The sequence below is a fragment of the Hippocampus zosterae genome, chromosome 2 (assembly GCF_025434085.1).
Source record: "Hippocampus zosterae strain Florida chromosome 2, ASM2543408v3, whole genome shotgun sequence".
NCBI classification, from domain to species: Eukaryota; Metazoa; Chordata; class Actinopteri; order Syngnathiformes; family Syngnathidae; genus Hippocampus; species Hippocampus zosterae.
Window position 1 is genome coordinate 24,650,212 of NC_067452.1, and position 18,638 is coordinate 24,668,849.

The window sequence follows — 18,638 nt, forward strand, 5'->3', positions numbered from 1 at the left end:
TTAAGTACGTACAGGACACCGCCGCCCTACTTACCAAGAGTAGTCCTCTCTCCTCTGGGATTCGCTTCAACCCTCAGCCCCCAGACGAGGAGTCGAAATCCAGTCCCAGAAAAGGGTGTCTTTGCCGTGGCCACGGTCTTCCTGGTCCTCGACTCAGCCTCTGGAGGCGTCAGGTCTGTTGCGATCCCGGACGAGCCCCCAAAAATGTCAGGTTGGTCCAAATTGACACTCAAGAATAACCAAAAGGAGGAGACAGGAGACTCGATTCTGGTACCAGGAGGGAACGAGGAGAAGCGTTCGGTTTCAGTTCTCCACACGTAACCCTAACGATCTCCCCCTTCACCCCCTCATTTATTGGGAAAAGCTACTACATAGGTGTGTCCAACCTAAAGGGTGGGGGCTGTTGAACACACTCTGAACTTGTTTGACTATGTGTGTGTATGTGAGTGCAAGTTACGTACATGTGTGCAAATAGACATAAACATCCCGTTGCAGCTGGTGTTGATGGCTCCATTCACGGTTCAGCCTTGCTCGCTGTTTAGTCTTAACAGTTATCTCTTCCCAGCCACGTCCTCGGAAAGGTGGTTGCGACCCTAACTTCTCACACAGTACAGCAAGCAAAAGTGAGCACATAATGAAGAGCATATAATGATTATAGATGTGAGTAAATAATAAAGGATAAATCTTTATTGAAAGCATAAGCGTTCTTCATTGCAGGCAGAGCAAACTAATGATTGGAAGCATAAGCGTTCTTCTTTGCAAGCAAAATCAAACTATACTGACAGGCGGAAGCATTCTTCATTGCGAGCATAAAATGACGACACGAGAATCAACCAAATAATACGTGAATGTATGATTACTAAAAATAATAAATCCAACAGGAAATACATTTCATTTCATAATCATCCATTATAAAACCCACTGAAGTGAGAAAATTATACAAAGTACGAGCAAAGAGCAATTATGAGCACATCTAAACTGAAATCGTCTCATGCTAAGAGCAAATAAAGCACAATTGTTGCACTGGTATCACATTGGTCACTGGTGCTAAAATTAGCATGAAACAAAAAAGAAAGTATTAAATATTATGCTAAAAGGTCTTGGCGGCACGGTGATGACTAGTTAGCACATTGGCCTCACAGTGCAGAGGTGCAGGGTAAAATGGATGGATGGTCTCCTCTGTATTTCCTTTATGCATGCATTCACCAAGGTGCAAAAGGCACAGATAAATGGTTTGAACAAACGATGGGCCCTTGCTGTCCAGGGCTCGACAGGAACTGGTAGGATGCATTTATACAATCTAGAACTATAAATAGAATCACGTATCATGACAGGAGATTCAGTGTTGGCGGCCATCGGCAAGTTTCTATTTTTAGTCTGAGTTGCTATGGAAACTGAAGGGCTCTGTATTCAGCGTAGCTATTTAGTGTTGCTGCTTTATCACTTGTGCTGTTTACTCATTTGTACATATGCAGTAAGATGAAAGAGGTTACAGTCCAGTTGGATTGTGCTGATTGGAGTTTAGTGACAATTTTTGACATTTTACTGTCTGAGAGTCCTTCCTGTTATGAATGCTGACTGAAGCCAAATGGTTGGCAGGTAGGGACATTTTGACCATTATAGTCGTGTGTGTGTGTGTGTGGGGGGGGGGGGGGGGTACTCACAAGGCTCATTACATGACTCCTGGGGCCTGGCCTCCTCTGGTCTGGCTTTTTCTTCGAGGTCCTCTGGTTTTCAAAATAATAACAAAAGTAATATATCATGAATATAATATGCATTCGGCGGCCCGGTAGTCCAGTGGTTAGCACGTCGGCTTCACAGTGCAGAGGTACCGGGTTCGATTCCAGCTCCGGCCTCCCTGTGTGGAGTTTGCATGTTCTCCCCGGGCCTGCGTGGGTTTTCTCCGGGTGCTCCGGTTTCCTCCCACATTCCAAAAACATGCGTGGCAGGCTGATTGAACACTCTAAATTGTCCCTAGGTGTGAGTGTGAGCGTGGATGGTTGTTCGTCTCTGTGTGCCCTGCGATTGGCTGGCAACCGATTCAGGGTGTCCCCCGCCTACTGCCCGAAGACAGCTGGGATAGGCTCCAGCACCCCCCCGCGACCCTAGTGAGGATCAAGCGGCTCGGAAGATGAATGAATGAATGAATATAATATGCAATATACTAATACAGGGACATTTATGAATTAAGGGTTAGGTTCAGCAACAGGTTTATTTTTTTCTGAAATGCCGCACCTATAAGTTACAACAGATGGTAACATTTGTATTGCACAAGCGTTTAAAAGTCAAACTTAAAAAAAAGCAGAATAAAAATATCTCAAAAACCTGATGTCCTAGAAAAAAAAGCTCTTGAAATGAGCGTCAAAAATAATTTAGGGAAACACAAATCCATCTTTTATGGTATCTCTTCCTGGTGGAGAGGCTTGGTTGGACTGTGTAGGTGTAGTTCATTTGGAGTATACCCTATCCACTCCTGGGGTCAGACACGAACAGGTAATAGTACAGGTGCGTGGATACAAGTATGTGCCGTGTGCGTGCGTGTGTGTGTGCGTCCGTGTGTGTGCGTCTGTGTGTGTTTTGTGTTTCAGAGACGTACACAAATACTGCAGCTCCTATAATGGTGGCGTATCATTTCAGACTGCCCAATAACTGCAGTGCAACAGGTCATGAACAGTTACCCGAAATGCATTGCGTGCTTCACGTATGAGGAGGCAAATCTAATGACGTAACTAAAGGATTGGACGTAACAGCTAGCTAGTAGCTGTTACTATAGACACCAAATATATAACAACAATCAACATCCACATTTGGAACCTTTCTAACACCTACAATGCTTTTTTTGTTCACCCCCGCCCCTCCAAAAAGCCACTCTTTTGTTGCAAGTAAGTACTTAATATATTGTATGTCAGAACAAACCCAAACATTTATACTGCTAAAATACAGGAATTGGCTTCTCTCTTCCAATACCTTTGGATGAGACTGTAATGTTAAGAAGTGTGTAATATTGTCGTTTTGTTTTGAATGAGAGCAAAAAAGTAAAATGACGTTTGCAGCCTCTAACTCAATGCGCCCGCGCTTACTTTTGACACAAGTAACCATGGAAACCAATATCCAAAAGAATAGGTGTCTAGAGAAGCAGCGAATGGAGCGTTGCATGTATTTATTAGGGATGTGAATCTCAGCACTGAGGGCGATTCGATACACATCTCGATGCACTGCCAGCGATGCGATACTTAAACGATACATGGAATTTTCTGTCGATAAGACGCGATACGTTTTTCCAGCTTTTAAAAAGATGGAATTCAGTATGGTATTACAAAAAGGATACCACTTTATTCCTTATAAACAGTAGAACTTGTAAAACAACTTATTTAATCCCTTTCACAATTGGGTTTTGTGCAAAGAAAATGTAAACAATTTGGCCCCTGAGACTCACAGCTGTTGCTATAGTGTAAAGACAAACAGACTATTCTCACTGCTAAGGCTGGAGGTCTTTGCATATGAAATAAGCAGTGGCCTTAGTTATAGCCATTGCGCGGTCACAGTGAGTTGCAAGGGGACTCCCAAAATAAGAGGCAATTTTTTTCTGATCCTGACCTGGTTTACCAAGAGTTTCTCCGGTGTCCGACGAGGAACTGGGCGGGGAAGCGGGGGAGCGGGAGGGAAACTTGTCGGTGATCTGGTGGCATCGTTTTAAGTGGGTCTGCATATTGGTTTGGTTGGTTTGGTTTGTTTATTGAACATAAAACATATACAGTAATAATTTGACAGAAAATAAGGTAGATAAAAAAGTAAAAGAAAGAAATCAGTCTTCTTTCAACACAGTTATTATGTTCAAGGGAGTAGGATGAAGTAAAAAAACGTATCTGGTCCTACCCCGTTATGTGTTTATATCTACTAAATCATTTTTATATCAATCAGAAAAGAAAAAGTAATAAGAAGTCTCCATTAAGGCTCATACTTTACCCTTAACAGTGATATTTTCACAACTTTTGGTTTGTATCGAGATTATATACATCCTCACCCTGGCACTCTTGTGTCAATTTTCTCTTGTATTCATAATGGATATTGCAATACCTTTCTCTATTTATCAACTTAGTTCTGATTTATCATTATATTTAATGTTTAGTATTTATCATTTTAACTCTGATTGGTGTAGGTTGTTTGTACTATTTTTTTGAATTTGTTTTTGAACTCAGCAAGCGATTTACTCATTTTTAGGTTCGTTTCGAGATTGTTCCACAGATTAACACCTTTGCTAGATACACTTCTTTGCTTGATGTTTGTTCTTGTTTTGAGTTTTTTGAATAAGTTGGTACCTCTTAATTCATAGTTGCTTTCTCGAATTTCAAAAAACTTCTGGATGTTTTGGCAGAGCAGGTTATTGTGTGCTTTGTACATTAATTGGGCGATTTTAAAGTCAACCAGGTCATAAAATTTCATCGTATTTAATTTAATAAATAGTGGATTTGTGGGTTCCGTATATTTTGATCTATTAATAATTCGAATTGCTTTTTTTTGTAGTTTGAGAATAGGGAGTGTGTTTGTTTTGCAGGCATTTCCCCATATTTCCACACAGTAGGACATGTATGGTAATAATAATGAAGTGTATAATGTGTACAAGGATCTCTTATTTAGCACTTCCTTGGTTTTGCAGAGGATCCCTACGGTCTTGGCTATTTTTCTTTTTACGTTATCGATATGTGGTTTCCAACATAGTTTTGAGTCTATTACTAATCCGAGAAACTTGGTTTCATACGCTCTTTCTATTTCAATTGAGTTTACCATAATTTTAGCTTGGCGTTTGATTGGTCTTGTGCCAAAAACAATTGACTTCGATTTTTTCAGGTTAAGTGACAATTTATTTCTGTCGAACCAGTTTTTTAATTTGTTTAATTCGTTTTCTACGGTTGTCAGGAGCTGTTTCAGATTTTTTCCAGAACAGTAGAAAGTTGTATCATCAGCAAATAGGACACATTTAAATAGTTTTGAGACCTTGCAGATATCATTTATATATAAGATGAATAGTTTTGGACCAAGCACTGACCCCTGAGGTACTCCGTGAGTGATTTTCAGTTGATTCGTTTTTTTATTGTTGAGTTGCACGTACTGATATCTGTTTTCTAAATAACTTTTTATCCATTTATAAGCTACACCTCTAATGCCATATCGTTCTAGTTTTTTCAATAATATACTGTGATCTATTGTGTCAAAAGCTTTTTTTAGATCTAGGAAAACCCCAACAGTAAATTCTTTGTTGTCTATATTAGTGGCTATTGCTTCCACAAACTCCATAACTGCCATTTTCCGTCCGTTTTTCCCTGAAGCCATATTGATTCTCACTTAACAGCGCATGCTTTTGTATAAAACTATCAAGTCTGCGAGAAAATAGTTTTTCTAATATTTTTGAAAATTGTGGTAGTAGTGATATTGGTCTATAATTTGTAAACAGATGTTTTTCTCCACTTTTATAGATTGGAATAACTTTAGCAATTTTCATTTTTGATGGAAAGATACCAGCTTTGAATGACAGGTTGCATATGTGTGTGAAAGGTCGCACTACATATTCTATAATCTGCTTGATTATTGTCATATCAATATTAAAGCAATCAGTTGACTTTTTATTTTTAAAAGTTTTTATAATATTTGATACATCTTCTTGTTTTACTGCAGTAAGGAACATCATGGAGGAGTTTTTTTCTACGTATCTATCCACTTCAAACAGGTCTGTTGGATCAGGAATTTGTTTTGCTAGGTTACTGCCGATGTTGACAAAATACTCATTAAATTCAGTTGCTATTTCTGCAGTTTTTTCCAAAATAGTATTTTTGCCTTTGATAAAATACTCTGGATAATCCATTTTTTTAGGACTATTTCTGATTACTTGGTTAAGTATTTTCCATATTTCTTGTGTGTTACCTTTATTCTGCTCTAATAGTGCATGATAATGATCTCTTTTACTGGTTCTTATAATATTTACTAATTTATTTTTATAGGTCTTATATTTTTTTTCTGCTTCTTCAGTTCTGAATTTTAAAAACAATTTATATAAATTGTTTTTCTTTTTACATGCGTTTTCTATGCCTTTCGTTATCCATGGCTTACTTGGGTCTTTATACTTTTTGGAAACTTTAGTTAATGGAAAATGTTTATCATATAAGAAGATTATGGTAGACTGAAATACTTCAAACGCTGTATTTGGGTCTTCGTTTGAGTAGACCTCGGTCCAGTTTTGTTTTTCTAGGTCTTGCTTAAAGGCATCGATGGAACGTTGGGTTCTTAGTCTTATTTCTGTTATACAAGTTGTTGATTTAGCTTTTCTATCGAAATAATTATGAAAAACTGCAAAAACAGGCAGGTGGTCACTTATGTCATTAATGAGAAGTCCACTTTCCATTTTATGATCAATCTTATTTATAAATATGTTATCTATTAATGTGGCCGTGTCAACTGTTATTCTGCTAGGTTTCAGGATTACTGGGAAAAAGCTGTTGCTGTACATAGTATTTATGAAGTCAGTTGTTTTTTTGGGTCTATTTGGGTTTAATAAGTCAATGTTAAAGTCACCACATATTATTCGTGTTTTCTTATCGTTGTAGTAACTGAGCATATCTGTTAGTTTTTTATTGAATGTGTCAATACATGTTCCTGGTGTCCTATAGATGCAACTTATGATGATATTTGATGCCTTTTTATTGTGTATTTCAATGGTTAGACATTCCATTAGGTTTTCTATTGTGTTTGTCAATCTCTCGATTTTACTGCATTTAAGTGCTTTGTCTACATATATTGCAACCCCCCCTCCTTTTTTGTTTTCTCTATTAGTTGCAAACATTTCATAACCTTCTATTTCCATTTCAGTTGTTTTATCTTCATCAAGCCAAGTTTCTGATATGGCAATTATTTTAAATTTATTGAATTTAGTCAGGTATTCTTTAATTTTTGTGAAGTTTTTATAGAGACTTCTACTGTTTAAGTGTATTACCGAAAGTGCATTTTCCAATTTTATATTAGTGTTGAATTGTTCATCCAGGTAATAGTCAGAGTTTGTTACCCTTTGTTTGTTGTTGAAGAAGTTATTGTCTGGGTCCAAATTGTTCTCGGGATCGAATGGCTTATAGTCAATATCTTCAAAGGGTTGGAAGTTCATGTTTTTGGGATGTGAATTTCCCGCTCCCACACGGTCGTCGATGGCTCCCTCACGGCCGTCGTTGGTTCCCTCGCTGTCGTCGCTCGCTCTCTCACCGTCATCACTGGGTCCCTCGCGGTCACTGGCTCCCTCGCGGTCGTCGCCGACTCCCTCACGCTCGCCGGCTGGCTGCCTCCCGGCTCTCTCACGCGCGCTGGCTGGTTGTCTCCCGGCTGCCTCAGGCTCGCCGTCTCCCAGCTCCCTCGCGGTCACTGGCTCCCCTGCAGTCGTCGCTGGTTTCCTCTCGGTCGTCTCTCGCTCCCTTGCGGTCGTCGTTGGCTCTCTCACGGTGGTCGCAGGCTGGTTGTCTCCAGGCTTCCTCACGGTCGCTGGCTTCCCTGCAATCGTCGCTGGCTTCCTCGCGGTCATCACTGGCTCCCTCACGGTCGGTCGTCGCTGGCTGCCTCGCGGTCGGTCGGTCTTGAAAAAGTTATTGTCCGGGTCCAAGTTGTTCTCAGGGTCAAACGTCTTGTGGTCAGTAGGGTTGGAGGTCATCAAAGGGTTGGAAGGGTCATCAAAGGATTCGAAGTCCATGTTTTTTGGTATGTGAATTTCCTGCTTCAGTAGGGTCAGAGTTTTTATTGTCGGGTGGTGAAAAATTCTCAGTATGCTGCTTGATGGTGTTGAACTCGAGCCTGTTGTGTTGGAGTACTGGTGCGGGGGTGGACAATAAGTTTGTCATGTCTTAAGTAGGCAGTTTCCCCTCTGTCACGTGCAGCTTTTAATTTTGGGAGGAGCTCTTTTCTTTTTTGTCGTACGGCATCTGTAAAGTCTTCGTTAATGTAGATGTTGGAACCTTTTAAATATTTTGCATTTTGTAGGATCCTTGATCTGTCCTTGTATCTTAGAAATTTCACCACAACTGGCCTTCTGCTCTAATAGTGCATGATAATGATCTCTTTTACTGGTTCTTATAATATTTACTAATTTATTTTTATAGGTCTTATATTTTTTTTCTGCTTCTTCAGTTCTGAATTTTAAAAACAATTTATATAAATTGTTTTTCTTTTTACATGCGTTTTCTATGCCTTTCGTTATCCATGGCTTACTTGGGTCTTTATACTTTTTGGAAACTTTAGTTAATGGAAAATGTTTATCATATAAGAAGATTATGGTAGACTGAAATATATGATGGTTGCAATGATATTTGTGGTGCTGCCGTTGTATGGCTTCTTGGTGCGACATTGCTTGCAAATTACGGAGGTTTTATCAAGCTTTCCGTCTTTCTTTTCGAAGCCGTAGTATTTCCAAACATAAGATTTGAATGTTGCGGCTCCATTAAATATAGTAGTTTCCTCGCTGCTGCTTGCGCTAACTTCCATAATGTTTCGCTCGTTGTGTACTGGACTGTATATGACGCACGGCTACCGTCTGTATTCAACACAAAACGCAAAGCAATGATGGTGCATTCATTGCGCCTAGGAAAGGGCAGATTGGTGACGTTTAACATGAATAAAACGGCGCTTGAATTGGATTTTACCGATGCCAATCAATGCATCGTGATGAATCGCGATTTCACCCGTCAATTAGTGATGGGAATTCCGGCTCCTTTTGGAGAGCCGGCTCTTTTGGATCGGCTCCCTAAAAAGAGCCGGCTCTTTCGGCTCCCAAATGGCTTCCAATGGCTCCTCAGTTTTTTTGTTGCTTAAATTAATTTACTATCAAAAATAACGTAATATTATGTGTAAAATGAATTACTAATGCAAAAAATAGAGAGTATATCAAATATTTATACTCAACATGGAGTACAACATGGAGTGCTACAAAAATAAAAACAAAGTACAAAGATCCACCTCAAAACAAGGTCAACAAAAAGTTCCAATCTCTGAATATTTATATTTATAAGCTTTTAACTGTTTACAGTAAAACAACAAGTAAGCATTGAATACAACACAACAAATTATAACTTAAAATTTGTAAAACAAAAAGAAAAAAGCAGCATCCAGGTAAAAGTTTTAATTTGTCTTTAGTGAAGATTGGCATTAAGAAAAACCAAGTGCCTCAGCTTTGAGGGGTTGATCCTGTTTCTCCTTTCTGTTAACATTTGCCCTGTTTTGGAAAAGATTCTTTCTGAGGGCACAGATGTTGCGACAACACACAGCCTCCGTGTCATCACATGTGTAAGGCGTGGGTACAGTGAATCCTTGGCCTCCCACCAGCTCAAAGGGTCTGCACTTCTCTGGAAAAGGGGCTCCTCAAGATAGGATCTCACTTCCAGAATTGCATCTGATGAAGGATTCCGTCTTGTAGTGCTTCCAGTTACTCGTTCTTCAAAGAACCTCCAAACAGCACATGCTTGTGGCTCTTCTTGTTGTTGCTCTGCTCCCTCTTCTCCCTCTTCGCCCCCTGGCAGTGGAGTTGTCTGGCTGGCTCTTGCTGCTGCTGCAGTTATTCTTTGAAGAGCTTCATCAACCGCTCTATTGTCAGTGAAGGCCAGCTTCTTGAATCTTGGGTCAAGAATGGTGGTTTCTGACAGAACAGTGTTCCATTCCATTCTGTGGAATTTTCTGTCCATGGATGCACAGAGAGCATCCACTAACTCTTTCACCTTCCCTGTGGTTACGCTGGTCTGATGCTCAGCTGTCACTTTCTGAAGACCCTTGCACAGGATCAACACTTTAGAGCCTGTAACATAGCTGAAAAAGCGTACCGGTAAACAATAAGTGTTAAAATTATGCTTTTTATTTTTATAGCAGTATATATTATGATTTCTGGTCGTGTTTAATATGCTTTTCATATTAATAATGCAAATATGGCAACTAATACAAATGATAATAACTGAATAATAATAACATAGAATAATGCGATAACATTTGTACACTGTACCTGTCTGCACTGATCTCCACAGTGACCTGCTCAAATGGCTCCTGAACAGTGCATGCCTCCTGCAGTATCTCCCATTCCTCTTGGCTCAGAGGATCAATGGGTGCATTTATCACAGCCAGGGTAGAGATGACTGCATCCTTGGACTCCAGGATCCGTTTTAGCATGTGAAAGGTGGAGTTCCACCTTGTAATACACTCTTGCTTGAGCTTCAGCTCAGGCATGCCCATCTGTTGTGGGGTAGATTTGAGCTTCTGTGTGGCTGTTGTGCTCCTGTGGAAGAATTCCACTATCCCCTTCACTTTGTCCACAGTGGGCTTCATCACCTTCAGAGCATCTCTTACAACCAGGTTAAGGGTGTGTGCAAGACATGGGTGATGGGTCCATTTCAGGGATTTAATTGCTTTGGTGATGTTAGCTGCATTGTCGCTTACACAGCAAACCACTTTGTTTTCCACATTCCATTCTTTGGCCACTTTGAGCAGCTCCTCTGCTAAGTTCTCAGAAGTGTGTCTTTCACTGAACTCAAAACAATCCAGCAGACAGGTCACCATTTTGAAATTTTCAACAAAGTGGCATGTAACTGACATGTAGGATGTAGTGGTCTGGCGATGGCTTTTTGGACCCGTTCTTGGAGTGCAGCACGTTCTCTGTCATAGAGGCCTGGGATGATTCTTTGAGAAAGCGTTTTCCTGCTTGGAATTTCCTGCATACATTGGATTGAGAGCATGAGTATATCTTCTGAATCCTTTGTCATCCACGATTGAAAATGGCTGAAAATCACTTGTAATCATTTTACCCAGTTCCTCGTCAATTGTGGTCTGTTTTGCGGGTTTTATGGGTGTTTGGATAAAGTGGCTCATAGAGCTCTGGGTTGTACTTCTAGTAGGGATGTGAATCTCAGCACGATTCGATACACATTACGATCCACTGCCAGCGATGCGATACTTAAACGATACATGGAATTTTCTGGCGATACGATGCGATACGTTTCACCGTCGTCACGATGCGATACGATTCGATACACATTAAGTTCAAATCAATGTGATCCGATACGATACAATGCAATTTGTTGCGATATTGTGCAATTAAACATGATGCAAATAAGCAAAGAAAAAAAGCTTTTAAAAAGATGGAATTCAGTATGGTATTACAAAAAGGATACCACTTTATTCCTTATAAAGAGTAGAACTTGTAAAACAACTTATTTAAGCCCTTTCACAATTGGGTTTTGTGCAAAGAAAATGTAAACAATTTGGCACCTGAGACTCACAGCTGTTGCTATAGTGTAAACACAAACAGACTCTCACTGAGTGTCTTATATGAAATATTCATATATATATATGAATCTATAGCGCAAGATGTCCACTCATCCACTGTAAGTGCAACTCTTTGCGCACTGTTCAGCGACACATTAATCTCACTTCTCACTTTGTTGTACACATCGGGAATATGTTTTTAAGTGAACACAGACCTGTCTGGTATTTTATACCTGGGTTCCAAAACGTGCACGAGCTGTCTGAAACCCTCGTTGTCCACCACGCTAAGGCTGGAGGTCTTTGCATATGAAATAAGCAGTGACCTTAGTTATAGCCATTGCGCGGTCACAGTGAGTTGCAAGGGGACTCCCAAAATAAGAGGCAATTTTTTTCTGATCCTGACCTGGTTTACCAAGAGTTTCTCTGGTGTCCGACGAGGAACTGGGTGGGGAAGCGGGAGGGAAACTTGTCGGTGATCTGGTGCCATCGGTTTAAGTGGGTCTGCATATTTGTGGTGCTGCCGTTGTATGGCTTCTTAGTGCGACATTCCTTGCAATTTACGGAGGTTTTATCAAGCTTTCCGTCTTTCTTTTCGAAGCCGTAGTATTTCCAAACATAAGATTTGAATGTTGCGGCTGCATTAAATATAGTAGTTTCCTTGCTGCTGCGTGCGCTAACTTCCATAATGTTTCGCTCGTTGTGTACTGGACTGTATGTGACGCACGGCTACCGTCCGTATTCAACACAAAACGCAAAGCAATGATGGTGCATTCATTACGCCTAGGAAAGGGCAGATAAGTGACGTTTAACATGAATAAAACGGCGATTGAATCGGATTTTACCGATACCCATCAATGCATCGTGATGAATCGCGATTTCACCCGTCAATCGCGTCGTACCCAGTGAATGAGCCGATGCACTCGGATCGCGGACGTGCGCATCGATGTATCGATTAATTTCGATTATTTTCCACACCCTTAACTTCTAGGCAGTTGTTGTGACATTGGAGCAGCAGCAACAGTTGCAGACACACTAGCACCTTCATTAACATCTGGTTCCCTTGCTTGTCTTTTCTCTCGCAATTGTACTGATGGGTGGACTTTTCTTATGTGCCTGTGCAGGTTATTTGTGGAGTCTGATTTATGGGATATTTTAACTTTGCAGAGTCTACACGCTGCCTTTGAACTATCAATAACATTGATATGAGTCCAAATTTCACTGCGTTTTCTATCCATTTCTCACCTTTTCGCTTTCCACCGTGTTCTTTTTTTTTTTGCTAACTAGCTCTGTCGTCTCCTCGTCTGTCTCGTTCGCGCGCTGCTGTGTCTCTTCTCTAACCCCTCACCCCTCTCTAAACTGTAACGTGTGTGTGTGTGCGCGCGTGTGTGCGCGTGTGTGTGCGCGCGTGTGTGTGTGTGTGTGTGTGTGTGACCCCCCCCCCGTATACCACAGATCTTGACCAATCACGTGCGGCTTTAACCGAAGGGGGGGGGGGGGGGGAAACAACTGGAGAAACAAAAAAGGCGGCTCTAAGAGCGGGCTCGTTCACGAACGACACATCACTATAACCCTCCCGTTCCGGCTCCCAATGAGGTGGGAGCCGGCTCCCATCGTTCACTTCAAAGAGCCGGCTCTGGGAGCCGGATCGTTCGCGAACGACACATCACTACCGTCAATCGCGTCGTACCCAGTGAATGAGCCGATGCACTCGGATCGCGCACGTGCGCATCGATTAATATCGATTATTTTCCACACCCTTAGGATTTATTCGTTCGTTTCTCGAATGCAGATCCACAGCGAGACCGAGAGTGCGGTGTTCGTGAGTACCTGGAAATATGTTGACATTTTATTATAAAGCAAGCATGTCTTTGTTAGCATTAGCCGCACGTACGGTTGGTGTTCTTCGGAAAATGTGTCAATTCGGTGCGTGCTTGTTGCAGCCTTTCTGACAATCCAAGACAGAGTTCGAACGAGGGAGTTAGTTGCTCCAGTACCTGTCCATGGTGCTGGACGACGACTCCGGTTTCTCACGACGGGAGGGTGGACTTGTTGCACGCACACACACGCACGCACGCACGCACGTACATGGACACGGTACTGGGGGCTTGTTTGCGCATGCGAAGAGGAAATCTGGGGCCACTTGGCTCTGCCTGTACAGGAGATTATCAATCGCTTCCCTCCTTACGTGTTGAACCGTACACCGGGTATCTCCTGGCGCAACGGGCTGATGTAAAGAGCAGCAGGCTGCCACCTGTAAGTCCGCGCCGTCCGCTACAGACTTTGCACGCCAGCGCGGAGGATGAAGAAACAAAACGTCCGGACGCTGTCGCTCATCCTCTGCATGCTCTCCTACTTGCTGGTGGGCGCCGCCGTGTTTGACGCACTCGAGTCGGAGAAGGAGAGCGCCCGCAGGCGCGTCTTGGAGCAGAAGCGCAACGAGATGAAGAAGAAGTATTGCTTCTCCGAGGAAGTGTACCGCGACATCGAGCGGGTGGTACTACAGGCGGAGCCCCATCGAGCCGGGAGACAGTGGAAATTCGCTGGTTCTTTTTACTTCGCTATTACGGTCATCACCACCATTGGTAAGATGGAATTCACGTCTGAATAATACGCTGCTAAGGCATAACCACCTGCAGCGTCACGTGACGAGAGGACTGTCTTTATAAAAACGAGGTTCACTTGTAGCTGATATTCATTGAGTATAAGTTTGTTTTTGTGGGTGTAGTTTGCACTTGTGTACAAATGTGCTGCACCATATATCCAGTGTCCAGTTCCTATTGTTTGGTTTATCTTATTTCAGGTGTGTCAAACTAATTTCTTTTTGGGCCACAGGCCATATCGTAGGCCATTACGACGAAACCCTAACAAATGTATGTGATTGCCTCATAATACATGTACAAAACAAACCGGTGAAAAACTCGATTTGAATTCAGACCACAGGAACGGTTTGTTCTAATTCTATTGCATTCATTTTAAAAGGATGATTGGTCACAAAAAAATGGATATTTCTTTTTAAAAGTGAAGTAGAAGTGCAATGACTGATTGATGAATGGCAACTAATGATTGTCAAATTCATCGTTTTTCATAATCAATTGACCCTCTGAAGTTAGGACGGCCCACCGAGGGGCCCTCCGTCATCTGTCAGTCACTGATGCACGTCGTCATGTGTGAACATGTTATACATCTTTTAAAAGCTGAGTTTCTGGAGATTTGAATGGTGCCCAACATTTTACAATTGTCAAATTTGAATTGGAACTTAGGGAGACCCCAAGCTTTGATCCTGTAGTGTTTTCAAGCCCCAATCAACATTGTAAATTAATTTTCAAGGCATATTTTGTGAAAAGAAATTAGGCAAACTTAAGATTAACCTTTTCTTTCTGTTTTCAAACACCCGTAGTTCAGTGACAGGAGCACTTACGCAGATTCTGACTGTTGGGGGGTTGGGGGGATATTCAAAATGATAACATTTTGAATATTTCAAAGAGACCAAAACTATGCTGATACTCCAAATGATTCACGAACAGCTACATATTTACTTTGGGTGCACCTTTTTTCAGGCGTTTTTGGCGAAGTTGCCCTCAGCCCAAGTGGCGTAATGTTAAAATGGTCCTCTCAGAATGTCAGCTTCTCAACACTCTGTATTCTCCAATGTCGATTGTCCTCCAGGAAAGCAGACTGGAGGACTGCTACTACATAGATGACATTCTTCATACACATTAGCCTAAACATTACATTTATTTACATATTAAGATTAAGATATCCTTTATTTGTCCCGCAATGGGGAAATTACAATCAGAATTCAGAAAGGAAGACGCTGGGTAGGGAGAGGGGAAAAAAACCCTAGCACAAAAATAAGCATATGACAGTTACAACAAGTCACAAGACATAACATGTAATAAGGGGGAGGATGAATGGGAGGGGGGGAGAGGGGGGTAACCGCGACGCGGCCGAAATGACCAGCTGCACGGTCACCGTTGCACTCCGCATATCGAACCACGTCACGGGGGTTAAAGAATTGGAGCGATGAAGACGGTGATAACACGGATGTGTATGCGCGCGTGGTTGTCCAGTTGTGTATGTGTATGCGTGTACAGGTCATAGCTGATTCGTCGAGGTCTGCTCATCATGAAGACAGTCCCGGCTTATCAGTCCATGGCCGAGAAGGAGGGGGTGGTGGTGGGGGCCCTAGATTCCAACTTCTGCATGGTATTGTCGATCGCGCGGAGTCGCTCCAAAACCGCAACAATATTGCGGTTGACCTCAGTCCCCGCTTGAGTCCGAGTGTTGGACATTCACGCCAAACCATCCAGAATGACCGGCAGCCTCTTCACTTCCAATAAAGCCGCTCCCGTCGGTTGAATTTTGCGATAGAACAGCAAGCTGCCAACACCAAACAGCAGCATACCTGTTATCAAAAGGCCAATAATGTAGATGTCTTCCACATCCTCCACGGACAGTACTGCCAGGCACACCAGTCTCCACTTTCTCCATGGATCCATGGCGTATCCGGCAGCAAGTGTCCCCGGAGGGCAAGCAGGCTCCCCACTGCCCGCTCTTTTCGTCAAAAAAATGTTGTCGATTACATCAAGAGAACAGCCAACTAATTCCATGGTTAGTTCTTCGGATGAAAAATACGGTAGGAGGCCAGGAAAAAAAAAGTTAGACAAAGACAGCACAAGGACTAAGTGGCGAGCACGGAAAGGGTGGAGGTGAGCAGGAGGAGTAGTGCAAAAAGCGTCCGCCTTCGTCGAGAGCCAAACTGAAAGGTATTAGTGTTACTAGATACTCCTACTGCATCTTGTGTTGGATCAAAAGACTCTACTTTGGAAAACAACGATCAAAATTTTCTGACATGTTCTCGAAAAAAAAAAAAAAACAGGAACTGAATGAATTCTAATTATTGTCCATTTTCTGCACGGCTTTTCCATTCCATTCAATGTTCCGAAATTCCATTCAATGTTTTGAATGGTTGAAATTCAGCTATGTTCTGTTCATCCGATTCGTCAAATTAGTCCAATGAATAGATTCAAATAATTGTGAGTTACAAGTGAAGACATTTTGCAATCTTGGTATTCCAGCAAGAAACATGAAGTCGACGCAGACATTTTCCTTTTTTGTGGGCCACATAAAATGATGTGGCATGGCCGCATCTGGCCCCCGGGCTGTGAGTTTGACTCCCAGTGCCTTATTTGGTGTATGAGAGTGAGAACATCTATTGTCAGTTTAATGCAGTGTAGTTTATACAGCTGCAAAGTACGTTATTTTCAAATAAAAATAAACATTGGCAAAGCATTCAACCCTGTTTGAGCCATTTTGTACTTTTGTGCATTAACTGTGTTTCAAAACATACCCACTACCAAAACTGACATGACCACAACTGCCTCTCATTTGAAGGTTATGGTCACGCGGCACCAGGCACAGACGCAGGAAAGGTCTTCTGCATGTTCTACGCAGTACTGGGCATTCCTCTGACTTTGGTCATGTTCCAGAGCCTGGGAGAGAGGATGAACACATTTGTGCGCTATCTCCTCCAGAAGACCAAACAGTGCCTGGGATTTAAACACACAGAGGTGTCCATGGAGAACATGGTTCTCGTGGGATTCTTGTCCTGTATTGGAACCCTGTGCGTGGGGGCTGCCGCTTTTGCTCACTTTGAGGGATGGAGCTTCTTCCATGCTTACTACTACTGCTTCATCACCCTCACTACGATTGGCTTTGGAGACTTTGTGGCCTTGCAGAAAAAGGAAGACCTCCAGGAGAAAACCCTTTATGTGGTTTTCAGCTTCATGTACATCCTGGTGGGACTTACAGTGATCGGAGCCTTCCTGAACCTGGTGGTGCTCCGCTTCCTCACCATGAACAGTGAGGATGAGAGACGAGATGCTCAACAAAGGGCATCCCAGAAGAGGGACCGAGGACTTCTGGATGGGTCCTTGAGCCTCCATCTCATGGGTGAGCGCAGCAGAAACGACTGTGAAGAAAGGAGCAGACACAACGTGCGGGCCTACAGTCGCAGCCAGAGTCCTCTCTTTGCGCCCATGGAGGAGGGAACGAGTCGCACCAACCTCATCAGCTCGTCGGCCGACAACCACGAGCTGGGGAGAAGCCACTGCAACCACAGCCCGCATTTGCAGGTGGCGCCAGCCGCGCACAAGGCTGAGTCAAGCCTCAGCTCGCTCTGCTCCTGTGTGTGTTGCCGTTTGGGCTTTTGTGATAGTCCCCTCGTGGCCCACAGCCAGTGCAAACGCTGCCATGTCAGTTCTGTCACCTGCAACTCTGTCTCCTATAGGATCCACAGCAGCTCCAGGGACAATAGTGGACACTCTTCCCCTGAAAGCACACACTCACCGGGACAGAGCTTCCAGGAGTTCCCTCGAACAAGGAGAATGTCAATGTGAAGAACAAGTATTTTGTATTGTTTTGGATGGTCAGTGAAGCGCTTTTGCTTATGAAAGCATTTTCTTTGGTTCAGCACACAACTGTCAAAAGATGCTGCTGGCACGTTTTCCAAGTGCATGCTCAGTAGAATGTATGGCACACAATGTGGATGCATGAGTACTTCTGGTAGAAATGTCTTCGGATCCACATTTAAAACTGAAATGTTTTTGTCTCACCGCAGCATGCCTCCAAACTACAAGAAAAAAAAAAGCTCTCTGTATGACGCAGTATGCCTTCTCCGGCTACACCACAGCACACGGGACCCACAATAAGACACATTATGTATCTCTGACAGTGTCACAACCTTAAGCATGTTCTAATTGTAACATACTATTTAAGACTTGATTTGCTCTTGAATTGATGGCATTAGATTGCACTGAATGGTCGGTGGGTGAGTGCATACTTTTAAATCGAAAAGGCCTTAATGAACTTTGACCCAGCATCTCAAAAGCTGTGGCTTCTTGCTCAGTGAGTTCGATACATCTTTGAAATACATATCAAGAACTCTAGCATTAATAAACTTGAATGTAAACATTGGTTTATACTTTCATGGATGCAGTCGATAACTGATGCAACATGTAGCATGGGACAGAAAGCCTCCAAAGATAGTGGAACACGGATTAGCGGGATGGTGTTGGATTTAGATTTGATGTGTCTCTTGTAATATTGTTTTATTAAACAAAACAACAACAAAAGTCTTTTTTTCCCTACCGCGCAAATGGTTGTTCGTTTATGTATTATGTGCCCTGCAATTGGCTGGCAACCAAGGGTTAAGGGTGTACCTCACCGACTGCCCGTAGTCAGCTGGCGTAGGCTCCGGCACGCCAGCGACCATTGTGAGGATAAACGAAGCAGATGATTGATGGATAAATTCTTCCAAAGAATCAAGCCTCGGATATATTGAAAATGAACATTTGAAGAACTTGGGG

At 42.5% G+C, this 18,638-nt stretch overlaps 2 protein-coding genes across 3 annotated transcripts; one reads left to right on the forward strand and one right to left on the reverse strand.

Moving 5' to 3' along the window:
- Nucleotides 1–8,984: 8,984 nt before the first annotated feature.
- Nucleotides 8,985–10,566, reverse strand: LOC127596328 (zinc finger BED domain-containing protein 4-like). The gene is made up of 2 exons (XM_052058653.1): nt 10,016–10,566; nt 8,985–9,825 (listed from the first exon to the last, which is right to left on the reverse strand). Exons 1-2 carry the CDS (start codon nt 10,564–10,566, stop codon nt 9,156–9,158), a joined length of 1,221 nt encoding a protein of 406 aa, XP_051914613.1. The 3' UTR covers nt 8,985–9,155.
- A 2,380-nt stretch (nt 10,567–12,946) lies between these two features.
- kcnk15 (potassium channel, subfamily K, member 15) lies at nt 12,947–18,404 on the forward strand. Of its 2 annotated transcripts, XM_052057145.1 has the most exons (3): nt 12,947–13,853; nt 16,666–17,405; nt 17,561–18,404. In XM_052057145.1, exons 1-3 carry the CDS (start codon nt 13,571–13,573, stop codon nt 17,585–17,587), a joined length of 1,050 nt encoding a protein of 349 aa, XP_051913105.1. In that variant the 5' UTR covers nt 12,947–13,570; the 3' UTR covers nt 17,588–18,404. The 2 variants fall into 2 exon arrangements, with proteins under 2 accessions (XP_051913105.1, XP_051913104.1); XM_052057144.1 differs by having other exon boundaries at nt 16,666–18,404.
- Nucleotides 18,405–18,638: the final 234 nt, after the last annotated feature.